We start from the raw sequence: 20013 nt of genomic DNA on the forward strand, positions 1-20013 counted from the left end.
CCACCAGGGACACACACACTCACACAGACACATACCTCCCGCCTGCCCCTCTATCTCATGTCCTTCCTCCCCATATTTCCTCCATAATACTCCCCTGGTTGTGGTTGTCCTTTGACATCACCCTTGAAACACATTTTCTCAGAGGCAGCATCGGCAAAGGTTTTTCTCTTTTTTTTTTTTCTTCTACAGCGGGGCAAAAGCAAATTAGAGAAAGAGGCCAGGGTTGATGAATGGAGGCAGACAGATGACAGAATGAAAGACAGCAGAACGAGGAAGAGAAGAGGGATAGGAGGGGGGAGGGGAGGGAGGACAAGGTATTGTTTGTCCGCAGCAGTCTAAGGAGGCGTGCAGCTGCTGGGGGACCACAGAGGGACTGAAGGATGGGAGAGACCCTGCCGCATACCCCTGACCTCTGAAAGTAGGCTAAGAGGTTAAAGACACAGAAAGGCTCAGATAACAAAGTCCCTCAACACCTCCCCTCACACACTCCGTCTTGCTCTCTAACACGCATTTCTATAAATACTGCGTGCTATCAGCAGCGCTGTTTTAAAGTGCCCTGCGCCTGAGCCCTGACCCACATTCACATCAGACTGCTCATACTAGAAAATACAAGTGCTGAGGTCCTGATGATATTCAACACAAGAACCAGGCCTATTGATCTGTTAAAGCGCACATTGACTTTTGTTTCTGCAGCCTGACCCAACGCAGACCCAAAAGTTCTCAGTTCACAGTGTCACACTGGGAGACAAATAAATTGCAACTCCGGTTTTCTGCCAATAAGCATTTGGTTTGCACTCTGACCCTGAGAGGAAGGTCAGCCACGTCAGGGATAAAGGCGCAGAGTTATGAAGGGAATGGAATCCCCAACTATGACAGCTGTGTAGTCAGTGCTGAAGGCCTGCTGGGTAGATCTGTGCATGTCTCTGGGAGAGAGAGAGAGAGATCAGGAAGGCGCAGAAGACGGAAACTAGTGCTGCTGCTGGAAAAAGTCACATCACTCCAACACGCTGGGTGCGTTATTGAAACAGCTCAGGGCAAGGAACTAATGTGGGTGTGTGAGTGAGGCTGAGAGAGTTAGTGGAGAGCTTGGTTTTCCCCGGTCAGAACAGATGGGGCTTTGTGTGACGCTGGAGTGCAACACTTCCTCTCACACCCCTTCCAAAAGGTGCACAGATCACAGCTAGTTTTTGGACAGGCTCTGGTTATTGTTTTCGTTTTTTTTAATTTGTGATAAGCCTGGTCTGACTGTGATACAAATTAAGCCTTAGTTGTTTTTTTCAAGTTCACAGCGCATACAGGCAAGGCAGCTGCTTGAGCCCCACAGACCTGCATGGCCCCCAAAGGCCTCAGGTTGGAATTACAAAACTAAGGCACAATGTGTCTTGAAATTACTCAAGACAGTTCCTGGATTTGGACTTGATTACAAAAGCCTGTTTTGTGTAGAGGCCGTGTGTCACAATCTTGTTCTGATACCCTTGGAGTTTTATTGATATTATGCACATGTGTAGCTAACTACATGTATGCTTCATCAAATTGCTACAATCTAAATGACACTCAGCAAACCCGAGGCAGGATAGTATTTCAGAATAGGATTGGTAAAGGTTTTTTTGGGGCTTTTGCCAAAATAAAGTGACGATGCCATTTGTAGTCCATGAAATGCAGAGTGTGAGGGGTCAACAGAGGCTCGTGGGTCAACTTTGCCCTCAGGCCGCCTTAGCAGGTTAATGCTACAACAACTTAAACATCACATGTAACAGAGTTTAAAACCTCTGATTGATCAGTAAACACACGTTGTTTAATTCATTTATACAGCAACTAAGGGTTGGCTTTGTGTTTTAACACTATGATCAGATATGACACTGGTGCTTACAGCCATATGTTTAATGTCACCACACGAGCATCTGTGGTAACACCATGTGGTTCATCTGTACACACAGGTGGTTCATCTGTACATTGAGAGTGTGAGTGTGTGTGTATGGTGTGTGTGCGTAGAGACTCACCAGTGAGGTTAGTGCGTGCGCTGTAGGATCCCAGGTACCGGCCGTCTGTGTTGGGTGTGTAACACTCAAACAGACCCTGGTCCTTAGCCTGCACTTTGGTGATGTGGAGCACAGCTGAATCGCGGCTCAGCCTCTCCACATAGATCTCTTTGCTATTCACCCTCTGGGCATAAACGGCGTAGGCATAGTTCGGCTGAGCCGTGCTGATGATGCGGATCTCCCTGTCCGGTGCTGATGGTAGGTACATGGACCACTCAAAGTCCTGCTCCACCCCCTCTTTGTAGCCCGTCACGTTGCACCAGATGGTCACGTGAGAGCCCTCAGTCCGTATCAGTGGTCCACCTTGCACCGTTACCACTCTCTGAGCCACGGCAACACCAGCTACAGACAGAGGTGGGGTGAGAGAGACAGGGAGAGAAAAGAGAAAGGGAGATATAGAGTGGATGGGGTGGAGGCAGGGAGAGAGGAAAGAGAGAACACGGGTTACAAAACTGCATTTTAAATATTTAGCATTTGGCAGAGTTTATGCACCCCACATTTCCCAGGAAATACAGAAACAACGTGACATGTGCAGCTAAGCATTCTGGAGAGTGCTTATAGAGGTTGAGGTGTGCACATAGACACACTCACCCAAACACATACAGGTTCTGAACAACCACTAACCACTTGAAACGTTCACGGCAACTCTTCTCAACAGCTGTGATCCAATCACGCCCACTGCTATCACACGCGCTCGCACGTTAACCCTTAACCACTCGCGACAGCGCTGCAGCTGTACTGCAGTGAGGTGAGCGGCAACCATATGGGAGTTGAGGTGAGAGGTCAGTGTGAGCTGGCAAAACACGAGTCAGCAGGGCATGCTGAGTGTGTCAAGCTGTACAGGTATTTCTGGAATGGATAGTAAATGCTGTTTTGTCTGGCGCATCCATTGTCATTATTGACGATGAGCAATTAGGGAGCAATGATGCACATAGGCTACAGATTAGAGACAGATCAATAAATCAGCCAGGCTGGAATATCAATTGTCATTATCGATAAAATCTATGCGCATCCACATGCAATCATGTGTCCAAATGAAGCCAGCTTGCTTAATATTTTTAAAAGAAAGCTAAAAACATGGGCCTTCATTGTAGCCTTTAACTAGCTTTGACTTTTTATCCCTGTTTTAATGTTTGTTCTGTCTTTTCTATGTGAGGCACTCACTTGCATGTTTTTTTGCATTTTTTATGTTTAAGATGAATAAGCCCGACTCTTCTATTGTCACACGTTGCTTCATTAAAACAAAACATGTAACTGGTGGACTGACCCACGGACCGTGTACTCTGTATTGTCCCAAACTGAGACCTGATTTAGCGTTAAGCCCCTAGTAAAGACTAATTATTACTATTCTGTATGTTGCTTTGTAGCCTATATTTAGGCAGACAACATATGTGAATCTTGCCTCAACCCCTTGCACGCACACGCACACACACCAAACACACACACGCACACAGCATTCACCATTCAGGGAACAACTACAAACATCCCTCTCATTGGGGCCGGAGACAACAGAGCACTTACACATACCCCCCCAAATCCAGACAGAGCGACAAGTACGCCGTTTCCTGTCTGCACAAGCAACTGGGGATTGCAGCTGTGTTTGTGAGTGTGCGAATGTGTGTGTCTGTGTGTGAGAGAAAGTCTGTAAGATGCTGTGTCTGCGGGCACAATGCTTGGCATTAATAATTCACCAGAACAGCTTTTTAACTTCAACATCCTCTCTCTCTCTCTCATAGTAACTTTCTCTTACACTTCCACTACACCCCCACCTTTCATTCACTGTTATTAGTGCGAGTGTATTTATGCCCATGTATGTGTATGCCCATGTACCACCGTGTGTGTGTGTGTCATATGTCTTATTTCCTTCCTGCACTTGAAGCTTCAGGTGTTTTTGTTACTGTTGGAGGCTCATTTCACTCATGAGCCAATAAAATCTTTACAAATCTATGATTGCTTTTAGAGCCCCTCACTTGAACAGGGTTTGAATTCAGTCACATACCAGAGTGAAAACCGATTAAATCAGCAGAAATAACACAAAAGAATGTAAAGCATGTTTTAGCTCGCTGTAATGCAGCTGTCCCTATAGGAATATTACAGGAACGCTGCTGTACACAAGGCTTGAAATGATAAAATGAGCACGCCAGTGCTGCAAATGTATCTTTTAATAATTCTGTACTTGCTAATATTTCCCGCACGCACACTGCCTACATTTATCATGCTGTCCTGGTGAATAATATTGCACATCTCCTGACACTTTCTTTACACAAATATAATAAACATAATCAATAACAAATTAATCGTTTAGGCTGGTGTTTTTTTTTTTTTTTGGTTGCACATAGAAATGGAAGTGAATAATAAGCTACTCGAGAAACAAAACATAACTTTCCCTTCAAAAGAAAAGAAGATGACAGACTGCGTATCCCTCCACAGAGTTCTGTCGGTAGCTGTCGATTAATATGGCTTGTTTGGAACAGTTCATTTTCAAGATGTCTGATAAAAGTTCTCTTTCCAACTGCACACGCTGCTGTAAAAACTAGAGGTCGTGACCGCCGGCATTTACACAAGTCAGTTAACCTCGGAAATCCTCCCACGGCGTGCAAACACCAAACGCTCTCGACTTAAAAACTGAGATTGACAGAAAGTCCATCATGAGGCGAATCTGGCTGAGCGTGTGATGGGGCGCATTGGATAAGAGGCAGCCATCTATGCTGGCCGAGGCCTCGTTCCCTGTTTTTCGTCAGCGTGCTAATCTGGCGGCGCCCAGTCTACCCACATTCAAGATGAGATCAGGTCAGAGCTGTACCGCTGCATCACTGCTTCTCATGTTGCAGCTACTCATCTAGAACTGCTGGATATATTACTCACACATCCCCGAAAAAAAAAAACAAAAACGCACGACTCATGCTGTGTTGGTGCACTAAGAGCTTTCCTCCGCTCGCCTGTCTCCTGTCAGCCCCCTGAAACAAGCTGCCTCCTTACTCCTGATTACTCTCACTCCCTTCCTCCTATCATCAATCCTCTCCTTCGTCCTGCCCCTCCACTCTCTCTCTCTCTCTCTCTCTGTATATTCCTGTCTCTTCTCGGTGCCTCGCGGTTCTCTGCGTCTTTTCAGGCAGGATTTAAGCAGCTCTGTGAAACTTCAAAGTGCCCATCGCTCTGCAGGCTGTTTAGAAAGGCTGACAATGACATACCAAACCCTGCAGACCTTCAACTGATCGCTCTATTCCACCAACCTTCCACAATAATCCTGTGCCCGCAACCTCCCCCACTTCTTCACCTCTGGCTGCGCTGCCTCGATCACACAGTGCCCATATTTTCTCAACGAGGCCTCAGATTTTCTATTATTAACGCTCATCTCCATCTCTGCATACCGCGGATGTCTTGCTGCCCCTCTCCTCTGCCCGTCGTCGCTCTCTCTATCTCTGGCTTCCCCCTCCTGTGTCTCATCGCTCATCTTTTGCTGCCGGTGGCCTCCCACACAGCTCGCCGACAGGACGCAGGAAACACGCGTCCCGTGTCAGATGATGGTGAATGACCATGGAAAAGGTCTCTTAGTGACCTTGCTTTTGGTTGACTGGAGCATACGGAGCAATGGGAGCATATGACTCCCAACACACAAACGCACGCACGCACACACACGCACGAACACACACACACACACACACAGGGAAAGCTGCAAAGAGGATTATGCTAAGTGGAAAGGGGGTTAAACACTAATCCAATCATTTGTGGCCAGTGTCTTATTCTCAGTGGAAACAGCAGCAAGGCCACTAGCATTCATGCCTACTAGTCACATCATCACTCTTCTACGACGCAGGATAATTATACACCTCGACAGGTGTATAATAAAAACACCGCAGGGTGTAAATAATATAGAGGACATTCACAGCGGTGCAGAGATGTGCTAATGTGGAGATTTGAGATGTCCATCACCTCTTCTCACTTTGCTTTCATTCCTAATTACACACATACACACACAAACAGACACACAAAGGGCAAGCAGGTACCTCACCTCAATATGGCATCAGCAATTCAAGTATCAAGTACTGTATGTAAGTACAGTATGGAGTATCATGTACACACTGCTTAGTGTATGCACTCTCTGCTTTACTGCTGCTGTTCCGTGCATGCATGCAGGGGTCACCTCATTAGTTCAGAGAAAACACAAGCGCGCACACACACAGAATAAAAGAGGAGCATCATCATCTGGAGTCACTTCACATGCATGTGATTCAGTAATTGAAAGGGAATAGTAAAAAGAAAGTCTCAATGTTTGGCAAACGATTTGGTTGGAATGAACATATACAGAAGAGGCCAATTAATGATGCATTCACCTCAGAAATCATGACACCCTGCTCTGCCTTATGCGGTCGTAGATGCTGCTTTCAAAGACCCCGAAAGCCTGCGTCTTCCTGTGAGCAATGTGGTCCAATATAAGACACTATGTTTTCTGCTAAAGTTAGAACAGCTTTGCTTGTTTCACATCAGAGATTTCTGGATTTGTCTTTTTCTCTGTGTGATCAGAGCAACAATCAGACTTTTATTAATAAGGTTCTGACAGCAGCTGTGGGATGCTTGCTAATGTTGCCAATCCACTGTCAATCAAATCTGACTAAACCACACCCAAAGTCCCAACGAAGCAGACTGGCTGAGTTTTGGAGTATTAAACTCTTAATACTAACTAATAATGTTTTTTTCCCTGAACTTTAGCTGTGCTGCTCATTATGAATATTTGATGATATAGAGAAACACTTAAGATGTGAAACCAAGTTTAAGGGGCTTTAATGAAAAAAACATATCGGTAAGTATATCAATAGTGTTGATTTTAGCCCTGGTATCCCTTGGTTTCAGATCAAAACCAAATGTTGTGGTACTGCCCACCCCTGATGGTGCGTGTGAACAGCGAGTCCTTATCCTCAAACTTTTCTCCAAAAACTTTTAGGCAAAGTTGAGGAGCGGGGGAACTGAAGTTAACTCCAGCCAGCGAGACATGAATTAATTATGAACATGCTTGCTAGACGTAAAACAAAATGGACCTTGTCAATGTCCTATCTTCCCCAGGGAGTTCAGACTCATCCCACAGATGTGAAATCTTGTGAAGATTCTCAGACAGCGAGGTAGCAAGAAGAAAAGAAGGAAAGGAAAGGAGAGTGGCGAGAGGAGAGGAAAAAGAGGAAGCTAAAGAGAAAACGACAGCTGCCTCCAGGGTGCTGAACACCACAAAAACGCACCGCACTCAGTGAATATACAAGCTGACTTATGCGCTCCACACATATGTGTGACAGAAAGAAATAAACGGTGGAGAAAGATGAAGAACGCAGGAGTATTTTCCTCTCCACACTCCTCAGCGCTGGTTTGCCATTCTCCAAAATCACTCTGAGTCTTTCTCCCTCTAGGCCCCTGAAAGCATTTGACCCCGTTAACATCATTACCAGAGAGAGCACGAGTGCGAGGGAGACAGAGAGATTCCAAGATGAGGGAAAACTGGAGGGAAAAAGATGAAAGCCGTGAAGAGAGGAGACGTTTTCGTGCGCGGGAAATGTTAACATTTAGAGAGGACGCGGCGTGGTTCCACACGTATCGAGCGAGCTCCCTGATATTGTGCGACAAAACAAACGCACACGTGTTCCGTGCTGTTCTGCTGATGCTGGTGATGGGGTAAAAACTCACACTGTCCTTGGGGGCTCACTCACAGTGCATGCCACTGGGTAAGCATGTCATCCTAATGTAAACCATGTAATGGAGTGATGAGAGCCCCCCTCACTCTTTCTTCCCCACAGCTTTCTCGTATTCTTGGATCTTTGATTGATGGGCACCCGGGCAGCATCGAATATTACAATTCAGGCCTCATTCTCTTGTTCTTTTTTCCGCTCCTTGTCCTTCCCATGGTGATAATCATCATCTGAGTCAGAATGTGGAAATCAGTGTAGCAGGGCCATCGTTAACAACCTCTGACCCTTTTACCAGCTTCAAAACATTCGACAAATCCCATGTCCGCTGCCCCGTTTATTAACCGCGATGTTTGAGGGAGACTGCATGCTTCTGCACCGGAGAGGAAAGTTAAAGGATTCTCGGTGTTCAAGGGAAAACATTGTAGCTGCTGGAAGCCTGTCAGCTGGGAAACAGGTGTGACACTCTGTGTGTGAGTGCTCGACACGGAGAGATACGGCGAGGGAGGGGGACTAAGTGTTCTAACTTCCATTAGGGGGCCGGTTAGACAGGCCAGCAGAAACGGTTACAGCAACTGGCCATTACATCCACGCAGCTCTAATCACAGCAAGAACAAGAGAGTCCAGGAGCGCTCAGAGAGTGGGAGGACGAAGCCAATATACTGTACATCACTATTTCATCTTTGTGTGGCTCAAGTAAGGGAAGCAAGGTGGTGTCAGGGATACATATGCAAGGATTACAAGATGAGGACAGTTACACGGAGGGAGTTTTTGTAAGCTAGAAAGTGTCGAGAAAGGCTCCCCATCACCGTTCACAGCCTTGGAAATCAGGCAAAATAGCCAGAGGGCAAAGAGAGTACCAAACGTAAAGAGGCAGACATATTTAGGTTACTTCAGAGGCTCCCACTATCTCTAGCTGGGGTTGAAAGAGTTTACTTGCAAATTATGTACCTTGCATGGCTTCTCTTATTACACTTTCTTGCCCTGAATTAGATGAGGAGATTGATACCGCTCTCAAGAGCGTGCCCCAAATATGAAGCCGCAGCCAGCGACCAGGTAGCTTAGCTCAGCATAAAGCCTGGAGAGAGGGGGAAAGAGCTGGCTTGGCTCTGTCCAAAGGTAACAGAATCTACCTACCAGCACCTCTAATCCTCATCAACATATATCTTCCAGAGGGTTATGTGCTGTTCCTCGGCTGCCAGCAGTAACTTTCTGAGGTCTCCCCCGCTTGCCTGGCAGCCTCACAGCAACACCAAGACCTCAGGAAGTCGGTGCTCAAGGCCAAGAAATGGGTGTGGGCAGAACCAGGCCAGCAGTTAAACTCTGCTTCCACCCGTGTATGCTACTAGTGTTCAGACAATGTTAAAACACGACACCTTAATGTTTTTGCTTTCAGGTTTCATGTCTGTTCAAGTCTTGAGGGAGCCGAGACCATGTCAGATCCGAGGTCTGCAGCTCTGGAGTGGGATTCCTGCTTTGTGTCACACCTGGGTCATGCTGTCCTCTGCTCTCGCTATGCTAAGAAGCCCTAAATTATGGGCCCCCTGGGCTACAACAGTCATGATCCCACCTGCGCTGTTGCTCATTACAGCTGGCGAGACCAGGATGGAAGCGATGGGGGGCTTTAAAGTCAATTCATACTTCTGCGTCGGTGTGGTACTGTACACTGTGGGTGGCCACTACACTGTAAATGTAAATAAGCAGAGAGGCTATTGCTTGCTTAGCAGAAATGATTTCTCTATGTGGGCTGATTCAGACTTTCTCCTGTTTGCTTGCAATGCTGGTAGTATTTGTGGATAGTGTCAACAACATGGAGCAGATGATAATCTATCCTTCTCTGCTGAACAGCTGCCTCTTCATCCTCCCTCCTACACCCTCAGCTGCTTCTCCTTCCTGTTTGACCACGATGGAAAACAGCTTTTGAGTTTTATTGTTTCAGTGATCACTTGAAACACATAATCAGCATGCAGTGGTTCCTCTCCGAACCTTTTAAATAGCGTTTTCATCAAATGCCTTCAATCAAAACTCTCGTCAGCGATGCCAGACAAAAGACGTCCCCTCTCGCTCTATGCTGCTTTATCTCCCGGTCCCTCAACATGACGGCGAGGGAACGCACACGTGATTACTATGGAACTTTATTAGAGGATGATTATATGGCCCTGCTACTCGGCTCTGCAGAAGTGCAGACCTCTAACTCGGTTGCTACAAAAGTGTCACGTACAGTACGGCGCAGCCTCAGTGACATCTCGACATATAAATACAATTAAAGGCGAAAAATTGTGTGTGTGTTTGAGGACATTTCCTTACCAGCCCTATTATGAATAAATAATTCAAAGACAGAGAGACGGCGAGAAAGACAGCAGACAGAAACTGCAGCTGGGTGGCAACGTCTCTCCTGCTGCTGTTTTGCCTCAGTCCAAAAAAGACAACAGTGAAAAATTCAGCGTTTGAGACGAACCCATTGGATGGTGGAAAGCTGAGCGATGCCAGGACAGGCACGCACACGCACATGCACGTACTGTATCACTGATTCACAAATCAAAAGAAAGTCTGAATATTATGATCTACGTGAATACAAGAATGTGTTCAATACTTCACTCAACCCAGCAGCTACAATGCGAGCGGACAACAGCTGCACGTACAGACAATAAACTACTGTATACAGGAAGTAATCACACTCTTCATCAATCCCCTCATAAACATCGTCGTCAACTTGCTTTTAAATTCTGCCACACGGATCACTGAGATGAAGGCACTGGACAAAGGAGGGTCTTTCAAACCTCACGTTCCTCACTATTTCTCACTGTTTGGAGAACATCGAGTCACGACCTGGAAGATAAAACTCTCACAAAAAAGTTTGAGCGCAATAGTTTTGCATATTGTGTAGAGTAGACGCAGTCCTGTCAAAGCTACAATCCTGCGGGTGACTGAGAGCCTGGTAAACATTTTCAACATGACAGATGGTTACAGTTCGTCTGTACGCGATGAATAGATGATGTGGCAGGGCTGCCTCTGAACCACGAGGAAGTGTTTAGGTTAGTAGTTAGAGGTGCCAATCATCCTTTCATGGAGAATAAGACCATTATCCCATCTACTGTTTATTTCTGTTTTTAACAGCGTGGGAGACAAAAGGGTCAAGATATGGGACGGAGGCAAGTTGTCAGACGGGTTGATTCGGGAACAGCCCATGCTCGCACGCACGTATGCGCGCGCACACACACACACTGCCAGCACATTAAGTGCCTCAATCTACTCCCTTCCCTAAATCCATTAACTCTACGAGGACACCTGCTACCCCACTAACATCATCTCCCCATCCCCCCATTCCTACCCAAGCTCAACCCTCAACCCTCCCTCAAACAGACACACATCCCCCACCCTGAATGACAAAGCACTGTGGTCTCTCACAAAACTTTCACACAGACATAGATTATGTAAAAAAAAAAGAAAAAAAAGCTAAACTTCATAATATCTCGTCATTAGCAACTGTTATAGCAGTGTTGACTGTGAATGTTTGCATTAATTGTCGTAAAAGAATGTGAGTCTATAAAAACACTCAGCTATCTTCGGTCATTATCCATCTTGCGCTTGTGCACAATTAAGCCTGACAGCTGTAGCTACTTTATGTACAGTGGTTATTTTTTGTATGACTGGCAGCTCGCTATCAGTTCCCACGTTTGCGCATTAAGCTGTAGATTGGAAAGGAAACTAATTAACTATTAATTAGTCTACTTCAAACAGACTTTTTCTGCCATTGTCAGTCATTTTGCCTTTCAGGCACTAAAAGACATGTGCTTGTATATTCATGCATTTATGCATAAGCAATTAGACACAAACACACACATGCATCTCTTTGGTTTTAGGTGTAAAGCAGAAAAGAAGCACATTAACAGAACATAATGGAAAAGTGAGTGAAGTGCTCTTCATCATTGTGAAAGAGGATTTGTAAAAAGGGGAAAGGAAAAAAAATCGATCATGCATGTTGACATTTATTAATGCGTGCACACACACACACACACACCTTCGGACGTGCGCACCGAGCCGAGCGTGTGCCACTGAATGTGAATCAGTGGTGTGCAGGTGGGGAGCGGTCGCCATAGTTACGCCGCCTGGTTTATATCCCACCAGCGTGGGATCTGCTCGGGTGGAGGATCAAGCAGGGAGCACATGAGTGTGGCTGCACCAAAGGACAGCAGCTCTGAGCGCCGTGGGTGCGTGCGTGTGTGTGTGTGTGTGTAGGAGTGAAGTGGAATTCTCTCGCCGGCCAGTCATCATCACTCCCAACATAGAGCAGCAGAGTGGGGAGGAGCAGACCACATCTCAAGGGGGAGAGGGCTGGGTTGGTCTTTTAACTGGGCAACGAAGGTGCCTGTAAACAGCCCAAGGTAGATGTGGCTGTTAAACACAGACTTCACCTCTGATACTGCAAGGAGGATGAAAATATCTGCTTTGGATCACACCTGGGGGCAGTTTCTAATTAGTGCTCTTTGAAGAGAAGGTGGGCTGGGCGTAGCATTGTTTAGAAAAAAAGAGTGGGGGAGGGAGGTCAGGGGCTATTCACTGGAGGTGGAAGAGGAGGAGGAGGAGGAGGAGGAGGCAGCTGGAGTACCATTTGAGTGAGCAGAGGCAGAGATACATGCAAATCGGCCCAAAAGAACACTTAAAAGGTTTACAAACTCAATGGCCAACGGGCTGTTGTATGGTTGTTATCACAAAACATGAGATACAATCTAAGGCATGACGAGGTCCTCCACCGCTTTTCTTTTAAATGTTCCTTATGTCCCATAACAGCACCGATGAGAGCGCTTTCGGCTTTTATGCCTCTAAAATGTGAACCTCGCCGCCTCTGGATATTAGAATGGCACCCCGGTCATCATTTAAAAAAATCTTTTGTATGAGTGATATTATAGCTGTAGTTTTAGAGTTTGAATCATTGGCTTTTACATTGTGGTGTTTATTTCATTCTGTCGACTTTTATTTTTAACATTTTATTTGTTTTTTGTCATTTTTAGTCTTTATTTTTGTATTTGTTGTTTATTTTTGCTCTGATTTTTTTGTCTGCACCGTTTCAATTTTGCTATGTGAGACACATTGGGCTGCACGTTTGAATGAAGGGTGCTATATATATATAAAGTTGACTTAAGTCGAGTTGAATTGAGATGTGCAGGCGCAGCCGTGCACTCCTGGCAGGGAGCTGTGATGTGGGAGAGTCCTGACAGTCAACCAGAGGTGCTGCTGCTGCTGCTGTTGCTGCTGCCGCTGCGTCAGAATCAGACACAAAGCAGACGCTGCCTCTGCTCCAGCTTTCGGCTCCAGCCACTTCCCTGATTCACTGTGGCAGGCAGGAAGTCTCCCTCAAGAACTTTGCTTCACTTCACACAGTCACTCATCTCCCCATGTGAACTGGAGAGAGATACGGCTCAGATCTGGGTCATGGGGGAGGATCGTCGTTCCAAAAAAAAAAAAAAAAGAAAAACAGACACTGCATGAGAAGACTAGCTTTGATTATCTACAACTAACTTGGACTTTTCATTTATTGCTTTGCTTGCAATACAGTTCTGTCAGTTCAATCTCAAATTGTCCTTGATCTCTTCCGAGAGCTCCGCTGGAGGAAAAGTTGCATTATTCTGCCTCGCCGCTCTGTGTAAAATGTACGAAAACAGGGTGTGGGGGGGCATTGTTGTTCTGCATTTAAGCAGGCAGCGGAGGTAGTAACTAGCTGGATCGATGTCAGTTTAAATTGAGGGAGATGGAGCCACTAGACGCTGTTTTGTTACACGCCACGCTGCCATGCTATCTAAAAACCACACACCGGGGCGTCGTCGCTGTTTGGTTCAGTGTGAAAAAGCAAAGCCGGCGTAATGACGGGTCTTCTTAACGGCAGTGTTGCAGGATCTCCATGTAAAAGGAGCTCAGCCGTTTACCTTTGAGAGGACAGAGTCACCTGATAACAGGGCACAGTTGGGTTGTTGTAAAGCTGCAGTGGTAGCTGGGTGTGAGTTTCTGTAGCAGACTGTGAAGTCTGTATTACAGGGCGATTACTTGCCCTGTGGGTAGCCGACACTAGTAACCAGCATTTGACTTGCCTTCAGGTGCATGTCATGCAACAAAGTCCACAACAACAAGCCCATGTTAACACAACCACACAACCCTCCACCCCCGACTTCTATTGATCCACAACAGTCCCGGCACTGACCTACAAATGGCCTGCGTTTTCATCACGCATCTCCACGTTAATGAATATTTACTGATACCTACCACACAGCTGGTGGATGATAGCCAAGCTGCCAATCTCGCTTCTGCATTTTCATTGTTCGCTTTTTGTCAGTTGAGTCAACAACGTTATGATATGAAAAAAACAATGGCACAAAAGGCGTCTTGTCATGGGTTTACACAGAGGCGTGGGTCTGGTGCTTATGATGCAAACAACCGTGCACAGAAAATAACAAGGGAGGCAAACAGCACCGCAAAGAGACAGCTGCACAAGCCCGTGTGTCCCCTAACAGAGACAAGGAGCGGCTCTGTTTCTGGTGGCAGGTAACAGGCAAAAATAATGAGTAACAAAACTTGAGACAGTCGCATGCACGCACGCCAAACTTTTCCATACATAGCACTGAATCAGCTATACAAGCAGCGGGACAGTGAGTTATTGCATTTGGCTTCAGTGTCTAGACAGCACTCTCCTCTATAGTGTCAGCTGAGGCTTACAAACACATGGAAAGCATTCACAGTGTGGTAACAGCTGACTCGAGATGCACAGCGAAAAGTCCCGTTGGCTTGACCACACACAAGTTAAAGTCCCTGCCTTTTCGGGGGTGGGGTCTTCCAGCTGTCACTCTTATTTGGAACAGAGAGGCTGGGGTGGGCATGAGGGTGCGGCACTTCAAGCTTTGAATCCCGACGAAGCTTGAAATGCCCGTGCGCTGACCTCAGCATTCCTATGACCATAAATGTTAAAGAAGCCAATGAAATAATTATGATGCGTCTATTTTTTTTTTTTTACAGCGCCCGTTTTCCCTCTTCAGTCTAGCTAAAATTATGTAACCTTCTCTTTATGCAAACAAGGATGCAATTTTCCTTAAACTTGCATCATAATATCAAAAAACTAGATGGCAATTAGTTCACACAGTTGTCTAAATGAGCCATTTCCACATGCAATAATTTTTGTTTCTTCCGCTGTTAATTATGAACTTGTTTCACATTCACAAATGCACACATTTTAATGAGGATGTCTGAAATGGAAAATTAGATTCTTCGGTCTCTTAACAGCTTTCAAGTATTTGTGACAATCGTCACAGCAGCAAACAGACGATCAAATCTATTCTTAAGTGGCTGTAAGTGCTGCCCTTCTTCAACTGTACCAAAGTTATGAAAAAAAAAACAATAACAGCGACACAATAGTTACGTCTAAAATGGAAATTAGCTCTTAAGTACCTTTATGTTGTTTGATTGGGCCAATTATGGAGGGCCAGCTTTAAACTCGGGCTGATAATAAGCACGAAGTTTGATGGTGTTGCTTCAACTACTTAAAACTTTTCTCTTTTCAATCAATAGCACTATAATGAGCCAGGATAACAGGCTATTGTTTCACCGTCTCTCCTGACTTTAAGCCACTGATCAAAAATAGCACAAAAATCTCACTGAAAGATAAGAATGACTGAGAGGAAACGTGGAGACATGCACGCAGAGAGGCGCAGAGGAAATGGAAGGAACTACTGTTTCTGCAGGCTTTGCCTCCATGTCTAAAAAGCATGTATGTTATATTACTGCTGACCCTTTTCCAAAATCGTATCAGGTCTCCTTTTGAATTCATTTTCCTCTCTAGGTCGTCACTGGTTCGATTCATCATCGATTCCTGTATGGAGTCTCGAGATGTGTATTCCATTGCAGTGAACGTCAAGGCTGCAGTGCATTTTTTTCATTCCAGTTGCACTGCACTTCCATCATTGCTGTGTGGTAATGCAGTTGGCGCATGTTTAAAGGGCGCCATTACATTTTCATACCCTACAGAAATGCATGGAAGCCAACAGATGTAAGGAAAAAATAAAAATGCATATATTTTTAAAAAAACAATGAAACCCTACAGCAGGATTTCGAAAATTATAGGCAGTGATTTATAGCAATCGTGGTTTGCAGCAAATGAGATTAAACATGCAAAATTGTTGGGAGGGTCCTTTAAGTGTCTGACTTGACTCTGTAATGTGGCTTTTGAATAAGAGGGCCCGCCCACTGCCACACCCCGCTTTAAGCCAACCCTTATGAAAAATTTATCACATCTTTCCTGTCTCCACAGCCGACCATCTGACACAGGATTGTGCAAATTCATTCATAACACATTCAGATCCTGCGTGAACAGGGTGGGGAGCACCTGTCCTACTGAGCTGACAGAGCTAATCAAGATATATATATATGTATATGTGTGAATAACTGCATGTGGCAGAATGTGCATCTTGTGAGACATAAGCTTGAAGATTTTCCTCTCAACAACGCGAAGCTGCTCTGAGACCAGCTGATAAACAGGCCCGGTGGCAGCTCGTCTGAACCAGGGCGAGTTCGGGCTGCTCTCCTGTCAGCCCAGCAAATGGAAACCACTCAGGCATTTCACAGTTAAACCAGCCGTCGTCGCACATATTACATTTCAATTTAGTTACATAAACTGGGATGTCTTGAGCACTTTAGGTTGGCTCCAGGTTTTAAACACGCTCTTACACAAACAGAGGCATCCGCCCCAAAAAAAGAGATAAATAAATAAAAACGTTCACACTGTGTTACCCGACGCAGAGAAAGCATGACATCGTTCGCACTCTCTGTGGGGAAGAAGGGAGACATCCTGTTTGTAAAGCTAATAAACATTCATTCCTCCAGGCAACTCTTTTATTATGCTTTATATCATAAACCCCGGTGCCACAAATAAACACGCGCACGCGCACTCACTCACACCTGGTTGCAAACTCAGCAGCATAAATAACCCTGATATAAAATCTGCCTGCCAAAACACTGCAAGAGGCACCTCTGGGTTTAACAATGACTGACACAGTCTCCATCTTACACAGCTGTCATCCACCTTTATTTTCGTCTTTTTTTTTTTTACAACCAAACGCAAGTGCAAACACGTACAGCACGGCGCCTCACGCATGTGGCAACATCAGACAGCTGATCACACACGCAAAAGGCAGTCACGAGCACGTCTCACTGAACACAGATACATGCACAGTCGGAGAGAGATAAACAACTGATGGGGCAATACGTTGTCATAGGGTCTGTTGCAATGTGTTAATATAACACTAGCACCAATCCTGCATCACTGAAGCATAGCAGCATTCTTACTTGAGACAGTTTAAACCTGGAACCAGCCTTTTGCCACGGTGATTTGATGGCGTTACAGTATATTAAGCCGGATGCTGTCATGAACAGTTGGCCATTTTAGGCCTGCGGAAAACGACTAATTTCAGCATCATTACTGGAAATCTGAGTCATTGTTTGATCTATAAATAGTGGAAAAAAGCACCCATCACAAGTTAGAGCCCAATGTGACACATTCAAGTGTCTTGTTTTGCCTGACCAAGAGTCCCGCTCCGAAGATATTCAGCTTTCTATCATGAAAACCAGTAAACGTTCACATTTGAGCGACATAATTTTGCCATTTTTGCTTACAGAGGAACTTCTAAATGCTTACAATATTATTGCTTCATTTTATCATCTTCTAACAATCAGCTGATTTTCCAGCTCTGGAGGATTGATTTGCAACCCGTCACGTATGAGACTGCCGGCCTGATACCATCAATGACGCTGGGAACGTGTCATAACAGCAAGACATCATGAGTCCCCTTGTGATTTGTGCCAATGATCACGGACACACCTCATAAAACAAAAGCTACCCTTTCCCAACACCTGAAATGTTCTTCGCCACCCCAAACTGCTTCCCGTTCACCCATGTGATTCATGATTATTATGTAATATGAAAACCCTGCCTCATCCAGCCCACACTATGGATCAGATCTGTATTCTGGCTGTGTGCAGTCTTCCCTACTGTACACAGAACAGCACATTTCACATTTCCATGGAGGGAAAAGTCATTTAAGCCCCCCCCCCCCCCCCCCCCCCCCATCCCCATCCCTATCCCAGCGAAAGTGACTTCTGATGCGCTGAAAGGGAACATGAAGCAAGGCACAGGATGGTAATCCTCTTGGCCAAGTGGGGGCCTCCAGCGGGCCGACTTCCACTCCCACTCCCACTCCCGCACCCCCCTCCTCCGTCCCCCGGCAGCGCTGACAGGCCTCCCCATCCAGGAACAGAAAAGCCATCTGGTGTTTGTTTGGGACAGTTCACAGCCAGGATGTACTGTGTTGTGTTCTGTGTGTGTGTGTGTGTGTGTGTGTGTCAGCAGTCGTGCCTGTATTGGATGTGTGCATGTGTCACCGGGTGTCATCGGGCGTGCGAGCCTGAACTCGCATTTGTCTGTGAAATCCAGTCAGTTGCAGGTGAGTGTGAAGTGTGTGAGAAGTGAACACACGGTGGCAAAGTTCACCTCCAGGGAAGACTTACTGTACAACCACTGAGCCTGTACTGGGTGCTTTCACGCCCACTGGATGACTTCATACCCTGAGGGTGTTAGTGATGTGTGATCCAGGTGTGTCTGTGATGTGTGTGCATGTACCTGTACACTGCAAGTGTGTCTTTACGTACATGTGTGGGTGGGTTAATTACAGACAATAGCAGGTTGTGATATGATCAGCCCTTGATCACAGGAGGTCAGACAGTATAGGGTTAATCTGTGACTAAATATCACATTAACCTAGTTCAGCACACACACAAACAAACACACACACACACACACACACACACACACACAGCTGTTCCCAGGCATCTGTCATTATCGCAGTGATTATCGATGTAGCCTACTTCCACCTGACTCATGATGACTAGCTGCTCCCCCAACTAACCCGCACACGTTCACATGTCATACAGGTGCGCGCGTTTACCTCGTGAACCTACACAGAGTGGGAGCACGCACAGATGAAGGCTGAAAGCGTCCTCTGATGACTTACCGAGCAGCGCGCAGGCAAGGAGGAGCGCACCGGTTGCCATTGTGTGTGCGCGAGAGTGCGTGTCGTCCCGCAGATTCACTTCCAGTATCCCCCTCGGATGAGGTGGCGATGTGTGGTCGTGGTTTAACCGCTGCTCCTGAAAGAAGGAGGCGGCGGAGGAGGAAGAGGAGGAGGAGGTCTGCGAGCGACAAAAAAAAAAGCGGCCGGGGCTTGTCTTGAGAGTCAAATCCACAGCTGGTGAGCCCGGCGGTCTGCCAGTGTCCGCCTCACCTCTCCGGCGTCCTCCTCCTGCTCCCCAAAAAGAAAAAAATGAAAAAGAAAAAAGAAAGCGCCTGTGGTGTCGCTTACACCCTCACCTATCTGTTTTTATGGCTGACGACGAGTGCGTAATGCCAGGCGCCTGGGCGACCCAACCCACTCCCCGTTTACTCTACACATCCGAGACTGCGGAGGCGATCCTCACCGGCAGCCCCCCCTTCGGCAAAAGACAAAAAAGTCCAGCGTGACTTGCGCGTATTTGGAAAGCCAGCGAGCAGACAGCGGGCTGAGCGAGTGGAGGGGATCTGCGGGTGCTGGTGCGTGGAGTGAGCCCGAGATAAGTCCCTTCTATAATATGTTTCCCCCTCCCCGTCACTGATGTGGGAGAGCAAATCGCGGTCCAAGCAGGCTCTGGCTCTCTCCACGGAAATCCCGGAGACTATAATCAATCTCCCACTATCGCTCCGCAGAAAGCCCAATGGGCGGGCGCTCTAGATGAGGCAGACAGGGCTTTGTGCTCTGACACAATGCATCAGATTAATCAATGAATACTTTCACTCCGAACACACTCGGTTCTCCACCGTGCCACCAATACACCTGATCTCGCAAATTTCTACGACGAGACGGCGCACCAAGCCAACAAAAAAATATATATGTTCTTAAACGCATCTGCTGAATTATAATCTGTCTGAGAAATGCTGTAATCTGGCTCCAGACTGAACCGGTCCGCCGCGCTTCTTCCAAGGTTATTCCCTCGCTTCCTGCTTTCCTGCAAGCGCCACTTTTGTTTGCCTGGCAGTTTTGAAAACTTACCAGCGTGCTGCCTGCCCCCACCCCCCCTGGCGGAGACCACGCCCCGGCCGTGCGGGACTCCGCCGGCCGGACGCTGGGGCTCAGGTCGCATTTGCATTTGGTGATTGGAAATTCTAGGCCAGGACGTTGATGGCTTGAATGGGTTAAGCCAAGTGGAGGGTAATTAAGCCTCTAAAGCTAGCAATT

General features: G+C 46.4%; 1 protein-coding gene across 1 annotated transcript in view; it reads right to left on the reverse strand.

Annotated features, from left to right (window-relative positions):
* Window positions 1–18863, reverse strand: part of igsf3 (immunoglobulin superfamily, member 3) — a 67754-nt gene extending 48891 nt beyond the window's left edge. Inside the window, exons 1-2 of the mRNA XM_041950909.1 lie at window positions 18757–18863; window positions 2001–2381 (exon numbers count right to left, since the gene is read on the reverse strand). Coding sequence (XP_041806843.1) covers window positions 2001–2381; window positions 18757–18796 — 421 coding nt within the window. The 5' untranslated portion in view covers window positions 18797–18863. The remainder of the gene's footprint in view (window positions 1–2000; window positions 2382–18756) is intronic.
* Between the last annotated feature and the right edge of the window lie 1150 nt (window positions 18864–20013).

The sequence above is a fragment of the Chelmon rostratus genome, chromosome 13, assembly GCF_017976325.1.
Source record: "Chelmon rostratus isolate fCheRos1 chromosome 13, fCheRos1.pri, whole genome shotgun sequence".
In the NCBI taxonomy this organism is placed as follows: domain Eukaryota; kingdom Metazoa; phylum Chordata; class Actinopteri; order Chaetodontiformes; family Chaetodontidae; genus Chelmon; species Chelmon rostratus.